Here is a 21,997-nt window from a genome sequence, read left to right as displayed (position 1 = left end):
AAGTTTCAAACCAACTAACTACCATTTATGTACGCTAGGTTTAAGAACATGCAGTTGTGGAAGCTTTTCCATTTTTAATGTGACTCATACTGATGCCATAAAAATGCCCGCAAAGAATCAAAAAATACAGAGCAGGTCTCAGTGAGGATAAATTAAAATACTGCTTAAAAATCTCAATAAAATATCAGAAAATGATGTGTCATCACAGATCACAGAAACCTCACAGTACAGATAGAGGCCATTTCGGCCCATCGAGCCTGCACCGACACATATCCCACCCGATCCCCGTAACCCCTACACCAACACATATCCCACCCTATCCCCGTAACCCCATGTATTTAATCCCCCTAATACTAAGGGTCAATTTTTTTATCATGGCCAATCAACCTAACCCCGCACATCTTTGGACTGTGGGAGGAAACCGGAGCACCCGGAGAAAACCCACGCAAACACGGGGAGAATGTGCAAACTCCACACAGACAACTTTTGTGTCCAAAGTTCTGGGCATAATTTTACACCCGTTTTGAATCAGTGTAAATGTAGGAAATTCGCATGTGCCATTATGCTGAGACGAGATGCGTTCGGGCGCAGGGATCGATAGAGGGGCGTAAAAGAGCAAGGAAATTCAGGCATAGCATAATTACCTGCGTAACACACTTGCGTCTGAGTTTCCTCGATCTTTGGCATGTTGGCCTTTATCGCAAGCGGGTTGGAGTATAAGAGTAAGGAAGTCTTGCTACACTTGTACAGGGCCTTGGTGAGACCACACCTGGAGTACTGTGCACAGTTTTGATCTCCTTACCTAAGGAAGAATATACTTGTCTTGGAGGCGGTGCAACGAGGGTTCACCAGACTGATTCCTGAGATGAGAGCCCTGTCCTATGATGAGATGTTGTGTAGAATGGGCCTATACTCTCTGGAGGTTAGAAGAATGAGAGGTGATCTCATTGAAATATACAAGATTCTGAAGGGGTTTGACAGGGTACATGCTGAGAGGTTGTTTCCCCTGGCTGGAGTGTCTAGAACTAGGGGGCATAGTCTCAGGATAAAGGGGTAGGCCATTTAAGGCCAAGATAAGGAGGAATTTCTTCACTCAGAGGGTTGCGAATCTTTGGAATTCTCTGCCCCAGAAGGCTGTGAATGCTGAGTCTTTGAGTATATTCAAGGCTGAGATTGATAGATTTTTGGACACGAGGGGAATCAAGGGACATGGAGATCGGGCGGGAAAGTGGAGTTGAGGTCGATGATCAGCCATGATCTTATTGAATGGCGGAGCAGGCTCGAGGGGCCGTATGGCCTACTCCTGCTCTTATTTCTTATGTTCTTATGTTTACACCCGAAGTATTCGTGCCTCTAGGTGACAATAGACAGGAAATCCCACCCCAGGAGAGGACTGAGGTCAGCTGTAATACTTCCCATGGTCAAACTCTTCAGTAAAGCAAGAGTGGGGCGGGGAACCCTTTCCGTAAAGAATGAAAAATATTACAAAACTTGCACACACAGAAATCTTCAAGCTGAGGTGGTGTATAAATGAAATTAATGGTTTAATGGACCTTGCTGAAAATAAGATGGATTTTACACATTGCAACAGCACTTTTAATGAATTGAGCATTATTCAATGAAGCTGCAATGTGTGAATATATTTAACAGGTACCTTTACAAGGGCTGCATATTGCAATGAAAGGAAATTCAACTTTATTTTCAATTTCAGAGCCAGGAGTCAGTGGTGTGGGTAATAAGCCATTGCAAACCACGAGCGAGAGACACAAAGGTACTGCACAAGAGATAGAGAGGGGCTCAATGTCCTACTCCTGTTCTTATGTTCCTACAAACACTGAGGTGGGTTAGCTGTATTAGAATTATTAATTCATTGGCCTCATTAGTTTGGATCAGAGCAGGTCTTGAATGATGACTCAAACTGAACAAACTGAGTGACCCTTCCTTATTCCCAGATTCCGTGTTCTCAAAACTCCCATTGTGCGCAAATAAAAACAGAAAACGCTGGAAACACTCAGCAGGTCAGGCAGCATCTGTGGAGAGAGAAATAAGGTTAACGTTTCAGATCGATGGCCTTTCATCAGAACTGGAAAAAGTTGGAGATGTAACAGGTTTTTAAGCAAGTACAGAGGCAGGGAGAGGGGGGAGGGGAGGAAAGTTCAAAAGGGAAGGTCTGTGATAGGGTGGAAGGCAGGAGAGATTAAGTGACAAAAGGGGATGATGGTGCGAGGCAAAAGGCGATGGTAATGGGACAAGTAAAGAACTAAAAGCTGGGTCTAGAGGAGGTGTAAACGGCAACAGCAGAATCAATACCAGGACCTGCAGTCTGAAAAAATGGGAGCAGTGGTTATGATCTGAAATTGTTGAACTCAGTGTTGAGTCCGGAAGGCTGTAAAGTGCCTTGAGCTTCCGTTGAGCTTCATTGGAACAGTGTTGGAGGTCGAGGAGAGAGCGGTCAGAGTGGGAGTGGAGGGGAGAATTGAAATGAAGCTCAGGGTCACGCTTGCAGACTGAACGGAGGTGTTCCGCACAGCGGTCACCCAATCTGTGTTTGGTCTCCCCAATGTGGAGGAGGCCGCATCGTGGGCAGGGAGTACAGTATGCTCTGCACGTTCTTTTTTCAAAAATAAAGGCCTTCTTGTGCATTACTTATCCAGAGTAACTTCTTCTGACAGGAAAGCACAATGGCAGATGGCGACGCAGAGGTGAAAGGATTAGAAGCGATATTGTGCGCACGTAATCATTTCTTGCCTGTGGTGGAGGGGAAAAAAGGAAAAAGTGAACAAAACTAAAATGAAAAAAAGGGGAGGAAAATACAGTCTAAAGAAAAAATAGACTGACACAAATGAATATATTTAAAGTGGCAGTTCCGTCTTTCTGCGCACGCCTGACTCCTCCATCATGTTCAGTACATATGTCTCGTGTATTAATACTATTGCTTTAAGATCAATCTGTTTAGCTGATTCATAGATTCATAGAAGCTAACAGCACAGAAAGAGGCTATTCGGCCCGTCGAGCCTGTGCTGGCTCTTTGAAAGAGCAGTCGTGCTCAGTCCCACATCCCCGCATTTTGTCCATAACCCTGTCAGTTCCTCATCCTCAAGAACCTGTCCAACTCCCTTTTAAAATTATTTATGGAATCAGCTTCCACCTCCTTTTCAGGTAAAGCGTTCCAGATCCCCCCAACTCTCTGAGTGAAAAAAATGTCACCTCATCTCCCCTCTCGATCGTTTGCCAATGATTTTCAATCTATGATCTCTGGTTAGTGACCCACTCGCCAGAGGGAATGTTTTTTCTCTATTTACTCTTATCGAAACCTCTCGCCATCTTGAAAACCTCTATTGATGCATAGGAAATGTTGAGGCTTTTAGATACAAAGAAGGCCAAAACTAGTCGTACAGTGAGTGCCGAAAGCTCCAGCCTCCACAACTCCCAGCCTCTGTGTAGTTTCTTTATTGATTATCAGAATATCAGAATTCTTTCATACATATCTATAAATATTCCAGAAAGTTTCTCAAGTAACTACTGGCAAAATTAGCTTTTTTTTCCTATTCATTCTCATTAATGTTGCTATACACACGTGGTGAGAGTTGTTTGCTGCTGCCTCACACAGAGAAAGTGTCCGAAATGAATCTTATTATAGGAAAAATATTCCGATACCCTATGCTACCACAGGCCCTTGCACAGATTGGAAAATTGCTGCCATTTTTTGATAAGCCACTGGCTGCATCTGAAGGTCTTTCTTATTCATTCATTCTCGGGATATGGGCATCGCTGGCAAAGCTGGCATTTATTGCCCATCTCTAGTTACCCCAGGGGTCGGTACCAGGACCACGGCTTTTCTTGATATCTATTAATGACTTGGACTTGGGTGTACAGGGCACAATTTCAAAATTGGCAGATGACACAAAACTTGGAAGTATGGTGAACAATGAGGAGGATAGGGATAGACTTCAGGAAGACATAGACAGGCTGGTGGAATGGGCGGACACGTGGCAGATGAAATTTAATGCAGAAAAGTGCGAAGTGATACATTTTGGTAGGAAGAACGAGGAGAGGCTGTTCTGTCTGACATTTGGTGATAGGTACTCGATTGCCTTGGCCTGAGCACATGGAGTTGATAGTGCTGTGATCATTGTATTGTGTATAGGTATTCGATTGCTTGTGCCTGGGTGTGTGTGTGTGTGGCAGCCATATTAAAAGCAGCATGAACTGAACTCACTGACGGTCTGGATTATCTTTGCAAACGCAATATTTGGCGACAAGGATGGCTGAAGTCTCTCTTCCACCACCTCCTCCCTTCCTTGCACTACCCGGTGAACCCCCGATCCCATGGGTTCGCTGGTTACAGTCCTTTGAAACCTATCTCATTGCTCTTGGACTAGAAACTGTGAATACGGCTCGGAAAAAGGCACTGTTATCCCATTGCTTGGGAGCGGAGGGCCAGCGTGTTCTTGGGACATTATGCACAGCAGACTCAATCCAAACATATGATGAGGCTGTGGCTCTGTTAAGCACACACTTCTCTGCCCTACAAAGTGCCCTCCTGCGGCGATTCATTTTTAGACAGCGTCACCAACTCCTCGGCGAGTCAGTGCATCAATACGTGGCTAATTTGAGGGGGTTAGCTAGCTCGTGCAAGTTCGGTGCATTACAAGATGAGATGGTGCGTGATCAACTAATAGAGCACACAAACAATGTGAGAGTGCGTGAAAGACTGTTACTCGAGGCCGACGATCTGTCGTTGTCACAGGCAGTCAACATTGCCTTTCAAGTGGAGTCTGCAGCCGAATGTGCAGCGAAACTAGCACACACACCCAGTGACAGCGCCCTCGGCCCCGACAGCTCTGACACGGTAATGCTCGCGCGACGGCAGCAATGCGCGCTACTGCGGCAACAGTGTGGAAACTGCAGATCTCGTTCACATGCTACCAGAGCGCAGAATTGCCCCGCGCGCGGCCAAGCCTGTCGCAATTGTGGAAAACAAAATCACTTTGCCAAGGTCTGCCGCTCTGCCCCTGTTGCTACAGATGAACACTCTCAGTCCTCAAGCAGTTGGCCGACAATTCACAACGTGAGCTCTGGGCCAGTAGTGGTTTTCAAATCATGCACAATTAACCTGAATGATGTGTGCATCCCGCTGTTGTTGGATACCGGTGCCAGCGTCTCACTGCTGAATGTGGACACATTCAAACGCTTTTTCAGCTCCCTGCCACTCTCTGCACCCTCCACTACCCTTTGCGGGTATGGTAATTCGAAAATTGGACTAGTGGGCTCAGTCAACCTCACAGTACACTATGGAACAAAAGTTTGCCAGATTTTTGTTTTCATGTGGCACGCCAAGGAGCTAACCTGATGGGACTGGATCTTTTCACTGACCTGGGTTTTTCTCTCTTGGACACCGGCAGGTCTGCGATTCTGCACGTCGCCTCACCGTGGCGCCAAACATGGCCAGCACTCTTCGAGGGTCTGGGCTGCCTGACTGCCTTCACCCACCAGCCCATGGTTGACTCCACCATTACCCCTGTCATTCAGCCACTGCGCCGCATCCCGATTGCTCTCCGTGACGGGGTCACAGCTGAACTAAAGCAGCTACTGGAAGCCGGCATCATCGAACCAGTTGATGCCTCCCCATGGGTCTCCAACCTGGTGGTCGCAACGAAAAAGTCAGGTGGTCTACGCGTCTGTGTCGACCTTCGAGCAGTGAATAAGGCCGTAATCCCTGACAAATATCCACTGCCCACGTCAGAGGAACTCACAGCGCAGTTCTATGGTTCCATCCTGTTCTCGAAACTGGACCTTCGACAGGGCTATCTACAGGTTCCCCTCCACCCCAGCAGCAGGGACCTCACTGCTTTTGTGACACATGCTGGCGTCTTTCGGTACACCAGGATGCCATTTGGACTTAGCTCTGCACCCAGCTGCTTCCAAAAGGTGATGGCCTCTGTGCTCGCAGGCATTCCTGGGGTGGCCATCTACCTGGATGACATCGTCGTGCATGGGCCCTCGACCTCCACTCACAACGAACGCCTTCACAGAGTTTTCACAGCTCTAGCAAAACACAAGCTCACACTGAATGGTGAAAAGTGTGTCTTTGCTGTTTCAGAGATCGAATTTGTGGGGTTTCGGTTGTCGGCTGACAGTATATCCCCACTCCAGTCAAACGTGGATGCCATTCACAGCATCCCAGAACCCAGCTCTGCAGCACAGGTTGCCTCCTTCCTTGGCATGACTGGGTACTACCTGAAGTTTTTGCCCCAGTACTCAGCCACCACAGCCCCACTGCGCCAGCTCCTGCGAAAGGATGAGCCCTGGGTGTGGTCACAAGCCTGTACGGAAGCTGTTCGCCTCCTCAAATCGCAGCTCACGTCGCCTCCAGTGTTGGCTCACTTTGACGTCGCCAGCCCCACCCTCGTCACCTGCGACGCGTCCGCTGCAGCTGTGGGGGCGGTGTTATCGCAGATACAGAATGGAGTGGAGAAACCAATCGCCTTTGCCTCCCGAGCCCTTAGCCCCACCGAACAGAAGTACTCAGTAGGCGAGCATGAGGCTCTGGCGTGCATCTGGGCATGTGAGCGGTGGCACCTGTACACATATGGCCGTGCCTTCACCCTGCGAACCGATCACCAGGCTCTCACTGCCCTGCTGTCGACATCCGGCACGGGCCACAGACCACTGCGTCTACACCGCTGGTCTGACCGCCTCTGCCAATACAATTTCAGTCTCCAGTTCACACCAGGACGTGACAATGTTGTTGCAGATCTGCTCTCCCGCTCTGTCTCTGCCCCAGCCCCACTCGTCGGGTCTGAACAAGTGGAACAGGATATCGTCCAGATGCTGCACACGCCTCTCCAAACCACAGTCTCTCTCCAGGAGCTCAAAGAGGCCTCTGAACAGGATCCGGCCCTCTCCCAGCTGTGCACCTTCATCAGAGATGGCTGGCCTCGCAAGGTGCCTGAGGAACTGTCTGCCTACTCCAGAGTTAAAGAGGAGCTCTCCTGCTGGAATGACTCCTGTGTTGCACGTGGGCTCTGCACTGTGGTCCCAAGTGCCCTTTGTGCGCGTGTTTTATCCATGGCGCATGAGGGCCACTTGGGCATAGTGAAGCTCAAACGACGATGCCGAGACCTAGTGTGGTGGCCGGGTATCGACAGGGAAATCGAGGCCCTGGTCAAGGACTGTGCAGCCTGCCTTGTAAGTGGCAAGACTGGCCACCAAGCTCCTCCACCCCTGCAACCCCTTGCCTGGCCCTCTCAGCCCTGGGAGCACCTGCAGCTGGACGTCTGCGGGGAGATCCATGGTGTCCCCCACCATCAACGGTTCCTAGTGGTGACCTATGACCTGCACTCAAAATGGCCAGAGGTCACTGCCGTGGGCGCCGTCACCTCTCGGGTCATCATTGCTATCCTTGAGTCCCTCTTCTCCCGCTGGGAGCATCCAAAGGCCATCACCACAGACAATGGCCCCCAAATGGTCTCTTCGGAACTCTCCTCTTACCTTGAGAGCAAGGGCATCCGTCACATTCGCACAGCGTACTACCACCCCGAGTCAAATGGGGGGGTGGAGCGTTTTAACCAGACTCTGAAAAATGGCCTCAGAGCACACCTATCCCAGGGGTGTGTGTTTGACAAGGCCCTCCTCCACACACTGCTGCACTACAGAGCCTCCCAGCATTCCACTACAAGGGTCTCACCCGCATCCCTCATGCTAGGCCGTGAGCTCATGCTGCCCCTTGGCAGGCTCCGCCCCTCGCTAGCTCAGAGCCCTGCTCCACCGGCTCAAGCCACAGTCGCTAGACAGCAGGAGAAGATGAAACTCCGCTTCGACCAGTCGAAGAGGGCCAAGGCACCCAACATCTCAGTCTCCGATTGGGTCAGAGTCCGCAGGCCTCACCGCAATAATAAGATGGCGTCATTCTGGTCCTCCCCTCTCCAAATCAGCCGCCAACTTGGACCAGCCACTTTCTGCCTCACTGACGGCTCTCGGTGGCATGCCAGCCGCCTTCGGAAGGTGCCAGCACCCCCTGATGCGGGATTATACGGACCTAACCCCCAAGCCTTACCCCCAGAGTGGCGGGATGCACATGTGGCTCAGCCAGCCAACCCTCAAGCAGATGTTGTGCCTCAGCCTGCTCCTCATCAGTCCCCACTTCGGCCTGCTCTTCACCAGTCCGCAGCTCGGCCTGTTCGTACACGTTCTCGCCCTGGCCACCTACAGGACTATGTCACTACATTTCATGTTTGAAATTCTGTGAGGGGGGAGGAAATGTTATGTCTGACATTTGGTGATAGGTATTCGATTGGCTTGGCCTGAGCACATGGAGTTTGATAGTGCTGTTATCATTGTATTGTGTATAGGTATTCGATTGCTTGTGCCTGGGTGTGTGTGTGTGTGGCAGCCATATTAAAAGCAGCATGAACTGAACTCACTGACGGTCTCTGGATTATCTTTGCAAACGCAATAGAGGCAATATAAACTAAAGGGTACAATTCTAAAGTGGGTGCATGAAGAGAGAGACCTGGGGGTATATGTGCACAAATCATTGAAGGTGGCAGGGCAGGTTGAGAAAGTGGTTAAAAAAGCATACGGGATCCTGGGCTTCATAAATAGAGGCATAGAGTATAAAAGCAAGGAAGTTATGAAGAATCTTTTATAAAACACTGATTTGGCCTCAACTTGAGTTTGGTGTCCAATTCTGGGCACCGCACTTTAGGAAGGATGTGAAGGCCTTAGAGAGGGTGCAGAAAGGATTTACGAGAATGATTCCAGGGATGAGGAACTTCAGTTGCGTGGATAGACTAGAGAAGCTGGGATTGTTCTCCTTAGAGCATCCCTCGTTACCCTTGAGTGGCATGCTGGGCCACTTCATCGGGCCGTTAAGAGTCAACCATGTTGGCGCGAGACTGGATGGGACTGGAGTCACCTCCTGAGCAGGTAAACACGGCCTTCCCTAAAGGACATTAGTGAACCAGTGAGGTTTTCACGACAACTGGTGACTTTTACAGATACCAGTTTAATGGCTTGTACAGCATACAATACCTCCAACAGTGCAGCACTCCCTCAGTACTGCATGCAAGTGTCAGCCTAGATTAAGTGCTAAATCACTGGAGTGGGGCTTGAAACCACAAGGCTCTAATTTCTAAAACTTTTTAACTGAATTCAAATTCCCAAACCAGCTAGGCATATCTCTTATCCACTGTTAGCTGTTAACTCTGGAACAACATGTGTTTCTTCCATTCCATTCCATTCCATACGGAAACAATTATCAAATATCTAACATTTGCGTACGTACACTAGCTTATGTGTTAAGATTCATATAGACATCTGAGATGAATATTTCTGTAATGATTGTAGTGAATACCTTTTCTATTGTTAAATTTCTTGTTGACAAGTATCTGATTTGTCTGAGAATCCCCATGTTTCTGTAAAAGGAGTTCCTGATCTTGCTCAACTTTTATTTGGCTTTTTCCAACACTCATAATCAATCAAAAATTAATCCATGTTTTCCAGCTATAAATGCTGGAAAACCGAGACTGAAATAGTCAGTCCAGTAGTCAGCATTTGAAGGCAAGGACAGGTTAAAGTTTTGGATAGAAAGGTAAAAATCGGGCGGGGTGTATAACGGAGAGATGGGGGTGTCGGGGGAAGAGCCGGAGATCGCGGGGGAGATCGCGGGTTGGTGTCGGGGGGCGGTCGGGAATCACGGGGGGGTTGTCGGTGATCGGATGGGTGTCGGGGAGATCGTGGCGGTGGAGGTGGAGGGTGTTTACAGGGTAGCTTGTTAGGCCTGGAGGAAACACTCCTGCTCTTCCTGGCCCACATGCAGTGATGCAAAGGCACTTACCTGATGGATCCGGCCCTTCTCGCCTCCTTTTACTTGCTGGGTTTCCCGAGGCCCGGGAAACGTGGCCAACACGGGTTAATAATAGAAACCCTGTAAAAATCAAGGCCCCCAGCTCCTTAAAAGGTATCAATGGCCCGATCCTCCTCCTGAGAGCAGATTGGTCGCCCGGATCTCACCCCACCTCCGCTGAAACCAGAAGTGGGTGGGTTCGAGGAGGGTTGGGTTCAGATTTTTAACATTTTAACTTCCCACCCAACCCAAACCCACCTGTTTTTGGGGGCTAAAATTACCTCCCTTGATCTCCCATGAGGATCATGAATTCAGATCCCCTTCTTGCAGGTATGCATACTCCTTCGCCCCCATTGGGATAGTCTCACCACCCATCGCTGAAGAAGCAGGCAGCTAAATGGTGCACCTGACTGTTTCTATGGCAATATTGAGTCACTGATGCTGGGTGACTCTCACTTTTGGGGCTATTCTTAGCATCACACTTAAAAAAATCCTGAATCTCACAGGTATTTAAATTTTTTTAGAAAAAGCCCTCCATTTTGTGTTTGAATGAGCAAACTTGTTTATGATTTCGACTCAGAATGTTTAAGCACTTTTCTGTTCTGGAATGTCAAAAAAGAAATGTGTAATAAAGCAGTTTCATAACCCAATTACATTATTGCGTCACTGATTGTGCCTTCCACTATTTTTCCTTTACCTAAAATGACTTAATAAATGAACATAACGCAGGAAAAACACAGAAGGTATTTCACTGCTTTATAGCAGTGTTTTCTGGGCAACCGCTGTGAAGTTGAATTTTCAGGGAAGGTTGTTTCTGGTGATTCTACATAAAGCGCCTATATCACAAAAAAACACTCCCCAGAACAACAATAATAGGTCTCAGTCTTGGTCTGCTGATAGCACTCTTGCCTCGGAGTCAGAAGGTCGTGGGTTCAAACCCCACTCCAGAGACTTGAGCACATAATCCAGGCTGACACTCCAGTGCAGTACTTAAAGAAAAAAAGAAAGGCTTGCATTTATGACCTCCGGACGTCCCAAAGCGCTTTACAGCCAATCAAGTACTTTTGAAGTGTAGTCACTGTTGTAATGTAGGAAACGCGGCAGCCAGTTTGTGCACAGCAAGCACCCACAAATAGCAGTGTGATAATGACCAGATAATCTGGGGGTTTTTGTGATGTTGATTGAGGGATAAGTATTGGCCAGGACACCGGGGATAACTCCCCTGCTCTTCTTCAAAATAGTGCCATGGGATCATTTAGATCCACCTGAGAGGGCAGAGGGAGCCTCGGTTTAACGTATAATCCGAAAGGCGGCACTTCCGACAGTGCAGCACGCCCTCAGTACAGCACTGGAGTGTCAGCCTAGATTGTTGTGCTCAAGTCTCTGAGGGAGTGCTGCACTGTTAGTGGTGCCATCAATTAAACTGAGGCCATGTCTGTTCCACTCAGGGGACTGTAAAAGATCCCATGGCATTATTTGAAGAAGAGAGTGGAGATCTCCCAGTGTCCTGGCCAATATTTATCCCTCAGCCAGCATCACTAAAACAGATTACTGTGTCATTTATCTCACTGCTGTTTGTAGGGCCTTGCTGTGCGCAATTTGGCCGTAGCACTTCGCTAGCTTACAACCGTGACTACACTACACGAGAATTTCATTGGCTGTAGAATGCTAGGGGATGTCCCAAGTTACCCAATAAACAACAAATTCAACACCTAACGAAACAGTCAGTTGATCGCACGTTTGCCTCTGGGTTACAAGCTCGCGGGTTCAAGGCCCACATAAGGACGCGGGTGTGTCACGTAAGCTGACTCCCTGAGCCCTGCATTGTCAGAGCTGCTGCCCTTTAGATGGGATTGTGATGAAATATTCCATTCATCACTGCCTGTGACTGTGGTCGGTTTCAGTGTCATTTCCCTTCCCCCAGTCCTCATTGTATTGTTTATTGGAATGTGCTGGAATGTGCTGTGTGTAGGGCTCCGCCCATACCTGGGCCCCTTTTGTAAGCTAGCTCAGTCTGGCCTCAGTCTCCAGAAGGAAGATATCTCTCTCTCTTACGTGTTACTTTCTAAGTTAATAAAAGCCTTATTTTGTTTCGCTAACATCGGGTCTCGGAATTATTGAGGCACATCAATTTTATTAACTTATTTTTCAACACTATGGATCAACTCCTGAAACCCGAACATTTGGATTTGGATCAACATGCTCCGGACGCATCAGCACGCTTCGGACACTGGTTTGAGTGTATGGAATTCTTCCTGGACAATTCCGCAGCCGTCAAAGACGCTACGGACGCTGCGAGGATGAGACTCGGAATTCTGCGGAATTGGGTAAGCCACCGGGTCTACCCCCTCATCCAAGACGCCGATACGTACCTGGCCGCCTGCGACATCTTAAAGGCGCATTACCAGCAGCCTACGAATGAGGTGTATGCTAGGCATCTGCTCGCTACTCGCGCACAGCGACCTGGGGAATCGGTGGAGGAGTTCCTAAGCACCCTGAAAATGCTTGGCAAAGACTGCAAGTGCCGAGATGTAAAAGCCGCAGTGTACACTGACGAGCTTGTTCGCGATGCCTTTATCACAGGCCTCAGCTCCACTTACATCCGGCAAAGACTGCTGGAAAAAACGGGGTTGGACCTGAAACAGGCTGCGGACACCGCGCGATCCCTGGATGTGGCCCAGAGAAACTCGGACGCCTACTCTTCAGCCCGCGCCGTCCACGCCGCCACGTGTGCACCGAGGGCGCCGCCATCTTGGAAGGCATCTTCCCCGCCCGGCAGCCCGACACCAGCGGGGCCCCGCTCTCCCCCCAGAAGCCCTACGACAGCCGCGACGCGACAGGGACCCAACTGCTACTTCTGCGGGCAGCCAAAACACACCAGAAACCTGTGCCCGGCGAAAGGCACCACCTGCTTTAAGTGCGGTAAGAAGGGGCACTTCGGGAAGGTGTGCAGAGGGAACCCCGCCGGAAAACCAACCGCCGGAAAACCCGCCACCGCCGCGTGTGCGCCGTGGGAGCGGCCATCTTGGACGCCATCGTGCCCGACCTCGTGGGGTCCGCCATCTTATGAGCAGACAGCGTGGACGCCATCTTGTATCGATCAGGGCCCTGCAGTGGCATCGGTCACAGTGGACCAGACCAGGCCGCACCCGCTATCCAAATCAATGGTGGACATCGAGGTAAACGGGTGCCGGGTTAAATGTTTAATTGACAGTGGAAGCACGGAGAGTTTCATCCACCCTGAACTGGCACAACAACTCTCCCTAAAGGTGGTCCCTGCTCAGGGTACCATCTCTATGGCTGATAAAACCCAGACATCGACCATTCTGGGTTACTGCACGGTACAATTGGGCGAGCGTGATCTTGGGCCTGGATTTCCAGTGCAACCACCAAAGCATCACGCTCAAGTACGGTGGGTCCCAGCCGCCCCTCACAGTGTGCGGTCTGGCTACCCTGAAGGTAAAGCCGCCTTCGCTATTCGCGAACCTTACCCCTAACTGCCGGCCAATAGCGACCAAAAGCAGGAGGTACAGCTGGGAGGACAGGCGGTTTATCGCGACCGAGGTAGACAGGCTCCTGAAAGAGCGCATTATTGAACGCAGCAACAGCCCGTGGCGCGCCCAAGTGGTAGTGGTAAGGGGTAGCGAGAAGAAACGGATGGTGATCGACTATAGTCAAACGATCAACAGGTACACCCAACTAGACGCCTACCCGCTACCCCGCATATCAGAAATGGTGAACCAAATCGCCCAATACCGGGTGTTCTCCACCATCGACCTCAAGTCAGCGTACCACCAGCTCCCTATCAGACCAGAGGACCGCCCGTACACCGCCTTCAAGGCGAACGGACGCCTCTACCAATTCCTCAGAGTCCCCTTGGGGGTGACGAATGGGGTCTCGGTCTTTCAGAGGGAGATGGACCGCATGGTCGATGACCACCACTTGCAGGCAACCTTCCCCTACCTCGACAACGTCACCATCTGCGGCCACAATCAGCAGGATCACGACTCGAACCTCGAGAGGTTCCTGGAAACCGCACAAAAACTCAACCTCACCTACAACGAGGACAAGTGCGTTTTCAACACCAAGCGCCTCTGCATACTAGGCAGCATGGTGGAGAATGGGGAAATCGGACCAGACCCCGACCGATTGCGCCCCCTACGGGAGCTGCCCCTGCCCAACACTCCCAAAGCCCTGAAAAGGTGCCTGGGGTTATTTTCTTATTATTCCCAATGGGTCCCCAACTACTCCGACAAAGCCCGCCCCCTCTTGAAAGCATCCTCTTTTCCGCTCTCTGCTGAGGCCCACGCCGCCTTCAAAAGCATTAAGCAGGATATTGAGCGGGCCACGCTACAGGCAGTGGACGAGAACACTCCATTTCAAGTGGAAAGTGATGCGTCTGACTTCGCCTTGGCGGCCACCCTCAACCAGGCGGGGCGGCCCGTAGCTTTCTTCTCGAGGACCCTCCAAGGGCCCGAGATCAGACACTCCTCCGTGGAAAAGGAGGCCCAAGCCATCGTGGAGGCAGTGCGCCACTGGTGCCACTACCTAGCCGGCAAACGCTTCACCCTACTTACCGACCAGCGGTCGGTAGCGTTTATGTTCAATAATAAACAGAGGGGGAAGATTAAAAATGATAAGATTCTTAGGTGGCGGATCGAGCTCTCCGCCTTCGAGTACGACATCACTTACCGGCCAGGGGCCCTTAACGAATCCCCTGACGCCCTCTCACGAGGGATGTGTGCCAGCGCCACCGGGGACCGGCTACAGACCCTCCACAACGACCTCTGCCACGCAGGGGTCACGCGGCTGTTCCACTTCATAAAGTCCCGTAACTTACCCTACTCGATTGAGGAAGTTCGGTCTCTGACCAGGAACTGCTGCACTTGCGCTGAGTGCAAGCCTCGGTTCTACCGCCCAGATAGAGCCCACTTAATCAAAGCTACACGGCCCTTTGAGCGGCTCAGCTTAGATTTCAAGGGCCCCCTCCCGTCCGTCGACCGCAATGTTTACTTCCTGAACATTGTGGACGAATACTCCCGGTTCCCATTCGCCTTCCCCTGCCCAGACATGACCAGCGCCACGGTCATTAAATGCCTCAACAGCCTGTTCTGCCTGTTCGGTATGCCGAGCTACATCCATACGGATAGGGGGGCGTCCTTCATGAGTGAAGAGCTACGCCAGTACATGCTGTCCAAGGGGATCGCCACAAGCCGTACCACCAGCTACAACCCCCGGGGTAACGGCCAAGTGGAGCGAGAGAACGGGACAGTATGGAAAGCAGTCACTCTAGCTCTAAGGACCAAGGGCCTCCCTATCTCCCGCTGGCAGGAAGTCCTCTCGAATGTGCTCCATTCGATACGGTCACTATTGTGTACGGCCACTAATGCCACGCCTCATGAACGAATGCTTGTCTTTCCCCGGAAATCCACCTCAGGCGTATCCATGCCGTCATGGCTCTCCACCCCAGGTCCGGTACTCATGCGAAGGCATGTGAGGGGCCACAAGACGGACCCTCTCGTGGAGCCAGTACACCTACTCCACGCCAACCCCCAATACGCATATGTCCGGCATGCCGACGGAAGGGAGGACACCGTGTCCATAAAAGACGTTGCCCCAGCCGGCATCGACAACAACCACGGCAATAGCAGCAACGACGATCACAGCAACTCTTACCCACCCACTACTCTTTCATCACCCCCGGAAGAACATCGACCAACGGCACCCCCACCAACTAACCCTTCAACAACCCTGGCGGCACCCCCGGCAGAGACCCAGGAGGCTACTGGGGACACCCAGCCGACACCCGCGGCACCACAACAGCCACATCGGTCGCAGAGGACTATCAAACCCCCGAACAGACTAAATCTATAGAAGGGGTGAATGTGATGAAATATTCCATTCATCACTGCCTGTGACTGTGGTTGGTTTCAGTGTCATTTCCCTTCCCCCAGTCCTCATTGTATTGTTTATTGGAATGTGCTGGAATGTGCTGTGTGTAGGGCTCCGCCCATACCTGGGCCCCTTTTGTAAGCTAGCTCAGTCTGGCCTCAGTCTCCAGAAGAAAGATATCTCTCTCTCTTACGTGTTACGTTCTAAGTTAATAAAAGCCTTATTTTGTTTCGCTAACATCGGGTCTCGGAATTACTGAGGCACATCAGGGATCTCGAACTGATGTCCCGCCTGCCTGTTCAAATGAATGTGAAGGCTATAATGAGGAGACAGTCAGGTTGGTGTCCTGGAAGGATGAGATTAAGTGGACTGGAAGGTTTTTTCCATCCAAAGTCATTTTGTGTTCAGTTACTGGCTTGAGGACAATGTTAACGTTTGATCCCGGTGTAAATTAGGTTAATAGAATTTGGCAACGTCCAGACTCCCTGCTTATGAGAAACAACAGCTAACAACATACAAGAATGATGGGTTGGAAAAGACCAGTGGGTCCATCAAGCCTACCCCACACTCACAATGCTCGGAGCATCGTGTCTAGACACCTTCCCCCTCCCCCTCCATAGCCATGGGAGAGGCGAAAATCTCCGGGCCAATAAGGGAAAAAATACTGCGGAAAATTCCTCCCCGACCCCCTCAGGCGATTGAAACCAGTCCAGGAGCTCACGTGGACCATGTATTCCCTGATTATCCACTTATCTTCTGCAGGATGCAATCTCTGCCCTGGTCTGCCTTCACAGCAGAAGCCGGCGAGATCAGTCCTGTCCTGTGGTCGCGTACCACTCGTGAGCCAGGATATCCTTAGCAGCTGCCACTGAGCAGCCTGCTGCACGCAACCCTTCCAGCTGAAAACAGAGGCATGTTGGTGGGAGGCAGAGTAAGGCAATCAACAAAAAAAAACGGAAGGGAAAGGCAGCTGTGAGCAAGCTCTCAGGGCCTCTGCACTCTGTCAAGAGTGAAATAACTCAAACGGATGTTTTGCTTTCAATCTCGCACTGCATGTTGGAGAGAACGTTTGTGCTTCAATGTTTTGCTCATTATTTTTACAGGCCCTCCTGTTAATGTCACCTGCAACATATTTATCAACAGTTTTGGCTCAATTGCAGAGACAACTATGGTGAGTAGAGATATTTCGTTCTCCTTTTTCCTCAGTAAGCTGCTTGTATAATGGTATATACAGTAAACTCTTGTTTAAACGGCACCTAATTATCCAGAATTCTCTAATAACCGGCAAAATTGATACTCAGAAAACAACACCTCAATAACCGGAAATGTTGCCGAGTCCGAGTCTCCTGCGGTGGCCGAGTTAGTCAGTGGGGGTAGTTCTCCAAACCGCCACTACTCGGCTTCTTGGCGCTGTCAGAAGTCTCTCCGAACACCTCAATAACAGGAGTTTTTGTTTGTTAAAAATAGCCGCGGTAGATAACCCTCTCCGTTATCTGGAATTTTTAATCAACCGGCACCATCCTGGTCCCGTCGGTGACAGATACAAAAGAGTTTACTGTTTATGAAAAATAACTCTTCCCTTTCTACATTAACTTTGCATTCATGGGGCAATTTGTCCTCCTTTAAGGCCTTATTACATGGCGGTTTTATTTAAACATGCTACATGGAGTTGTCATGTACAGCCTCTTTGAGGAAGGTATTACAACAAGTCAAAGAAAATCATAACGATTATTTTCCCATGTTAGGATGTAATAAATAAAAACAATAAAAATAGAGACACAGAGGGAAAAAATGTATCGAATAATAAGCAGAGTGTTTTTACTGAAAAATAAATGACCTTCGAGTTATTGGACCTTATAGAACGTAAACCCAAAGAATCACCGTATTGATTGTAGGCAGGGGAGGATACTGGGGAGGGAATTGATCATTCTGGGTCTTCATTCCCTTTTCCTGCTCACTGTAACCAAAAGGGCCATAGGCCAGGAGCTGGAAACACTGAATTCCGGTCTAATGTCAGAGTTCCCATGAGCCTTGTAAGGGGCAGAAGGAATGGGGGCTCTCTATGCTGAGAATTCCTGCAACGTCAGCTCTTGAAGATACTGGGTGTATCCTTGGCGATGGTGTCCCGAGTGAATGTGCCTTCACCGTAGAAGTGAGGCCCACCTGTACAGTCCAGGCCTGGGTTGTGATTTTATTTTAATATCATAATCAGCCCACGTGCAAAGGAGACCAAGGGCACCCTGGTGGCCTTGATCTGGCTTCTTCCATCACAGTATGCAGCTTCGCCAATGGGCAGGTGCCCCAAACGCACCTCTGGTGTCCTGAGCACCTGCCCAGGCCATACAAATTAGCCAACGTCCTCTGAATCTGCACTGGGGGTCACCAATGAAACATAGAAACATAGAAGATAGGAGCAGCAGTAGGCCATTCGGCCCCTCGAGCCTGCTCCGCCATTCAATGAGATCATGGCTGAGCATCCAAATTCAGTAACCCGTTCCTGCTTTCTTCCCATATCCCTTGATCCCTTTAGCCTTAAGAAATATATCCAACTCCTTCTTGAATATATTTAATGAATTGGCCTCAACTGCCTTCTGTGGTAGAGAATTCCACAGGTTCACCACTCTCTGGGTGAAGAAATTCCTCCTCATCTCTGTCCTAAATGGCCTACCCCTTATCCTTAGACTGTGACCCCTGGTTCTGGACTCCCCGACCATTGGGAACATCCTTCCTGCATTTAGTGGGGGCCATCCTGGGGGGGATGGCCCCAAAGCCTTTGGCCACCTTTCTCCTAAAACTAAGTTGGAAAATAAAGTAATGTCCATATTCATTATAGATTCCAAAATATTGGAAAACACACCAAATAAAGTGTCAAAAAACAATTTTTTTTATTATAGGAGATAAATCACGAGCTTTTAGGACTTGCATCCCCCCCTTTAGTCTTTTATGCACTTCAGTTTTTAATTTCCTGCACAAAGAAGTGGAGGAATGTTGGGTGTACCTACAGCTTGAGTTACAAATGTGTCTGACTGCGCTTCCACAGTAGATACTTGTTTTCACCAGTCACGGACATCTGCTCCCGAGTTGTCAGTTGTTTGGGGGGGCTGTGTCATTTTACTTTGAAGCTGTTGATTCACTTTTGCCAGTTCCCTTGGTTGGCATGTTTGGGCACACACATCTGCTCAATAGATCTTGTGATGTGAGTGGCACTGGCAGGGCAGCATTTAATATTTGGGGTACGGTAGCATAGTGGTTATGTTACTGGACTAGCAGTCCAGAGGGCTGCACTAATGACTTGCGTAGACGTGAGTTCAAATTTGCTCCACAGCAGCTGGGGAATTTAAATTTTTAAAAATCTGAAATGAAAAGCTAGTGTCAGTACTGGTAACCATGAAACTATCGGATTGTTGTAATATACTCGCTGGAGTTTAGAAGAATGAGAGGGGATCTCATTGAAACTTATAAAATTCTAACAGGACTGGACAGACGAGATGCAGGAAGGATGTTCCCGATGGTCGGGGAGTCCAGAACCAGGGGTCACAGTCTAAGGATAAGGGGTAAGCCATTTAGGAAAGGGATGAGGAGGAATTTCTTCACCCAGAGAGTGGTGAACCTGTGGAATTCTCTACCACAGAAGGCAGTTGAGGCCATGTGGTAAACCACTGTTTGTACTCCTGTTTGTCCTGTTTGTATTCCACTGTGTACATGCCTGGACATGCCTCGGCTGACTCCTCCCACAGGTCCTAGTATAAAGGTGACTGCTCCCCAGCCCTTTGTATCCTGGACCGGTCGACCACGCGAGGCAGACCTCCATTCTGTTGTTAATAAAAGCCTTTAGTTACTCTTCTAACTCTCAGTCTTTTATGAGTAATTGATAGCGCATCAATTTTATTAACAACATTTTTATAATGGAGAAGATCCTCACACTAGCATGCCTGGACTTAGATCATCGGGAGGCGGACTCATCCACCAAGTTTACTCACTGGCTGAAGTGTTTCGAAAAATTCCTGACCGCCTCCAAAGCAATCAAATCGGACGAGGACAAACTGGATGTCCTGACCTCCAAAGTGAACCACCGAGTGTACTCGGTCATCCAAGACGCGACCTCGTACGCGGACGCTATCAAGCTCCTCAAGGACCAGTACACGCGCCCAGTGAACGAAGTGTACGCCAGGCACCTCCTGGGGAGTCGTAAACAACAACCTGGGGAATCGACCGTGGAATACCTTCGGGCACTGTCTGTGCTTGGCCGGGCCTGTGGTTGTAAGGATGTAAAGGCCGCCGTGTACACAGAGGAACTTATCCGGGACGCTTTTGTAGCGGGCCACAGATCCAATTACACCCGACAGCGACTGTTGGAGCAGAGTAACCTCGACCTCAACAAGGCCTCTGAACTCGCACTATCGTTGGATGCAGCCTACCAGGGCATGGATGCCTACTCCTCTGCACCGTGGACGCTGCGGGGAATGACAGCCTGGGACACGGTAGGACTGCCTCATAGCACCGTGCCACCCCAGCCACACCCCAACAACGGCCCAACTACCGCAGCAGTGTCCCAAGGCCAGACAGCAGTGCCCCAAGGCCAGAAATGCTACTTCTGTGGCCAGGCAAAACACCCCAGAGCGCGCTGCCCGGCGAAAAACGCGATCTGCTCGGGCTGCGGGAAGAAGGGACACTACGCTAGCGTCTGCAGGGCCAAAGCCACCCCGAACCCCAGCAGCGCCATGTGTGGGCCATGCGGGCCGCCATCTTGGACCTCCCCGGCCATGTGCGAATCACCGGTACAGCAGCCATTTTGGACGCCTCCAGCCACATGGGGATCATGGACGCCGCCATCTTGGACGACAGCCGGGACGCAGCAGGCCCCCGACACCGCCTCACCTGATACCTGCAGCGACACACCGACCCCTACGCTGGCATCCGTTACACTGGACCAAGCGAGACCGCACCAACTGGCCAGTTCCACAATGGACATTAAGGTAAATGGTCACGATACAATCTGCCTTTTTGACTCTGGGAGCACGGAGAGCTTCATCCACCCCGACACGGTGCGGCGTTGCTCTCTCCCAGTCCTGCCTGCACAACAGCGGATTTCTATGGCCTCCGAGTCCCAGTCGGCGGACATCGGCGGCTACTGCGTGGTGACACTCGTAGTAGACGGGACCGTGTACGATCATTTTAAACTTCTGGTCCTGCCTGACCTCTGCGCTGCCGTCCTGCTGGGGTTAGATTTTCAGTGCCACCTTAAAAGTGTTACGATGGCGTACGGTGGACCCCTACCCCCACTCACAGTCCGCAGCCAGCAGCTTCCAAATTGCCCACCGCGCACCAGGTGCAACCTCTCCACACTCAGAGTCACCCCCCCACCACTGTTTGCTAACCTCACCCCCGACTGTAAGCCCATCGCCACAAAGAGCAGGCGATACAGTGCCGGGGACAGGGTTTTCATTAAAACCGAAGTGGAGCGGCTCCTGAAAGAAGGGATTATTGAGGGCAGCACCAGCCCCTGGCGAGCCCAGGTTGTGGTCGTTAAGACCGGCGAGAAGCAGCGCCTGGTCATCGACTACAGCCAGACAATAAATCGCTACACCCTGCTGGACGCCTACCCACTCCCCCGTATAGCTGATATGGTCAACCAGATCACGCAGTACCGCGTCTTCTCGACCATTGACCTGAAATCAGCATACCACCAGCTCCCCATCCGCCCTGAGGACCGCCAGTACACTGCCTTTGAGGCAAACGGCCGCCTCTATCACTTCCTTAGGGTTCCCTTTGGCGTCACCAACGGGGTCTCCGTCTTCCAAAGGGAGATGGACCGGATGGTAGATCAAAATGCGTTGCAGGCCACTTTCCCATATCTGGACAATGTGACCATCTGCGGCCGTGACTTGCAGGACCATGACGCAAACCTCGAAAAATTCCTCCGCACCGCCCAACTCCTAAACCTGACATATAACAAGGAGAAGTGCATATTCCGCACAAACCGCCTCGCCATCCTTGGCTGTGTTGTGGAACACGGAGTCATCAGCCCCGACCCCGACCGGATGCGTCCCCTTATGGAACTTCCACTGCCCCACTGCCTCAAGGCCCTGAAGAGGTGCCTAGGGTTTTTCTCCTATTACGCCCAGTGGGTCCCCTACTATGCGGACAAGGCCCGTCCGCTGATCAAGTCCACCTCTTTTCCCTTGACGGCAGAGGCCCGCTTAGCCTTCCACCGTATCAAGGAGGACATTGCCAAAGCCACCATGCACACAGTGG

At 50.5% G+C, this 21,997-nt stretch overlaps 1 protein-coding gene across 2 annotated transcripts in view; it reads left to right on the top strand.

The window, feature by feature from the left end:
- glra3 (glycine receptor, alpha 3) overlaps positions 1-21,997 on the top strand; it is a 309,534-nt gene that overhangs the window by 140,870 nt on the left and 146,667 nt on the right. For both annotated transcript variants that reach the window (XM_085977779.1, XM_085977833.1), the window contains exon 3: positions 16,846-16,913. In XM_085977779.1, the coding sequence (XP_085833905.1) occupies positions 16,846-16,913 (68 nt within the window). The remainder of the gene's footprint in view (positions 1-16,845; positions 16,914-21,997) is intronic.

The sequence above is a fragment of the Somniosus microcephalus genome, chromosome 1 (genome assembly GCF_052327205.1).
Source record: "Somniosus microcephalus isolate GS21.2 chromosome 1, FLI_Smic_1.0, whole genome shotgun sequence".
Lineage (NCBI taxonomy): Eukaryota > Metazoa > Chordata > Chondrichthyes > Squaliformes > Somniosidae > Somniosus > Somniosus microcephalus.
The sequence above is the reverse complement of the archived record's forward strand: the minus strand, read 5'-3'. Positions and strand labels throughout refer to the sequence as shown.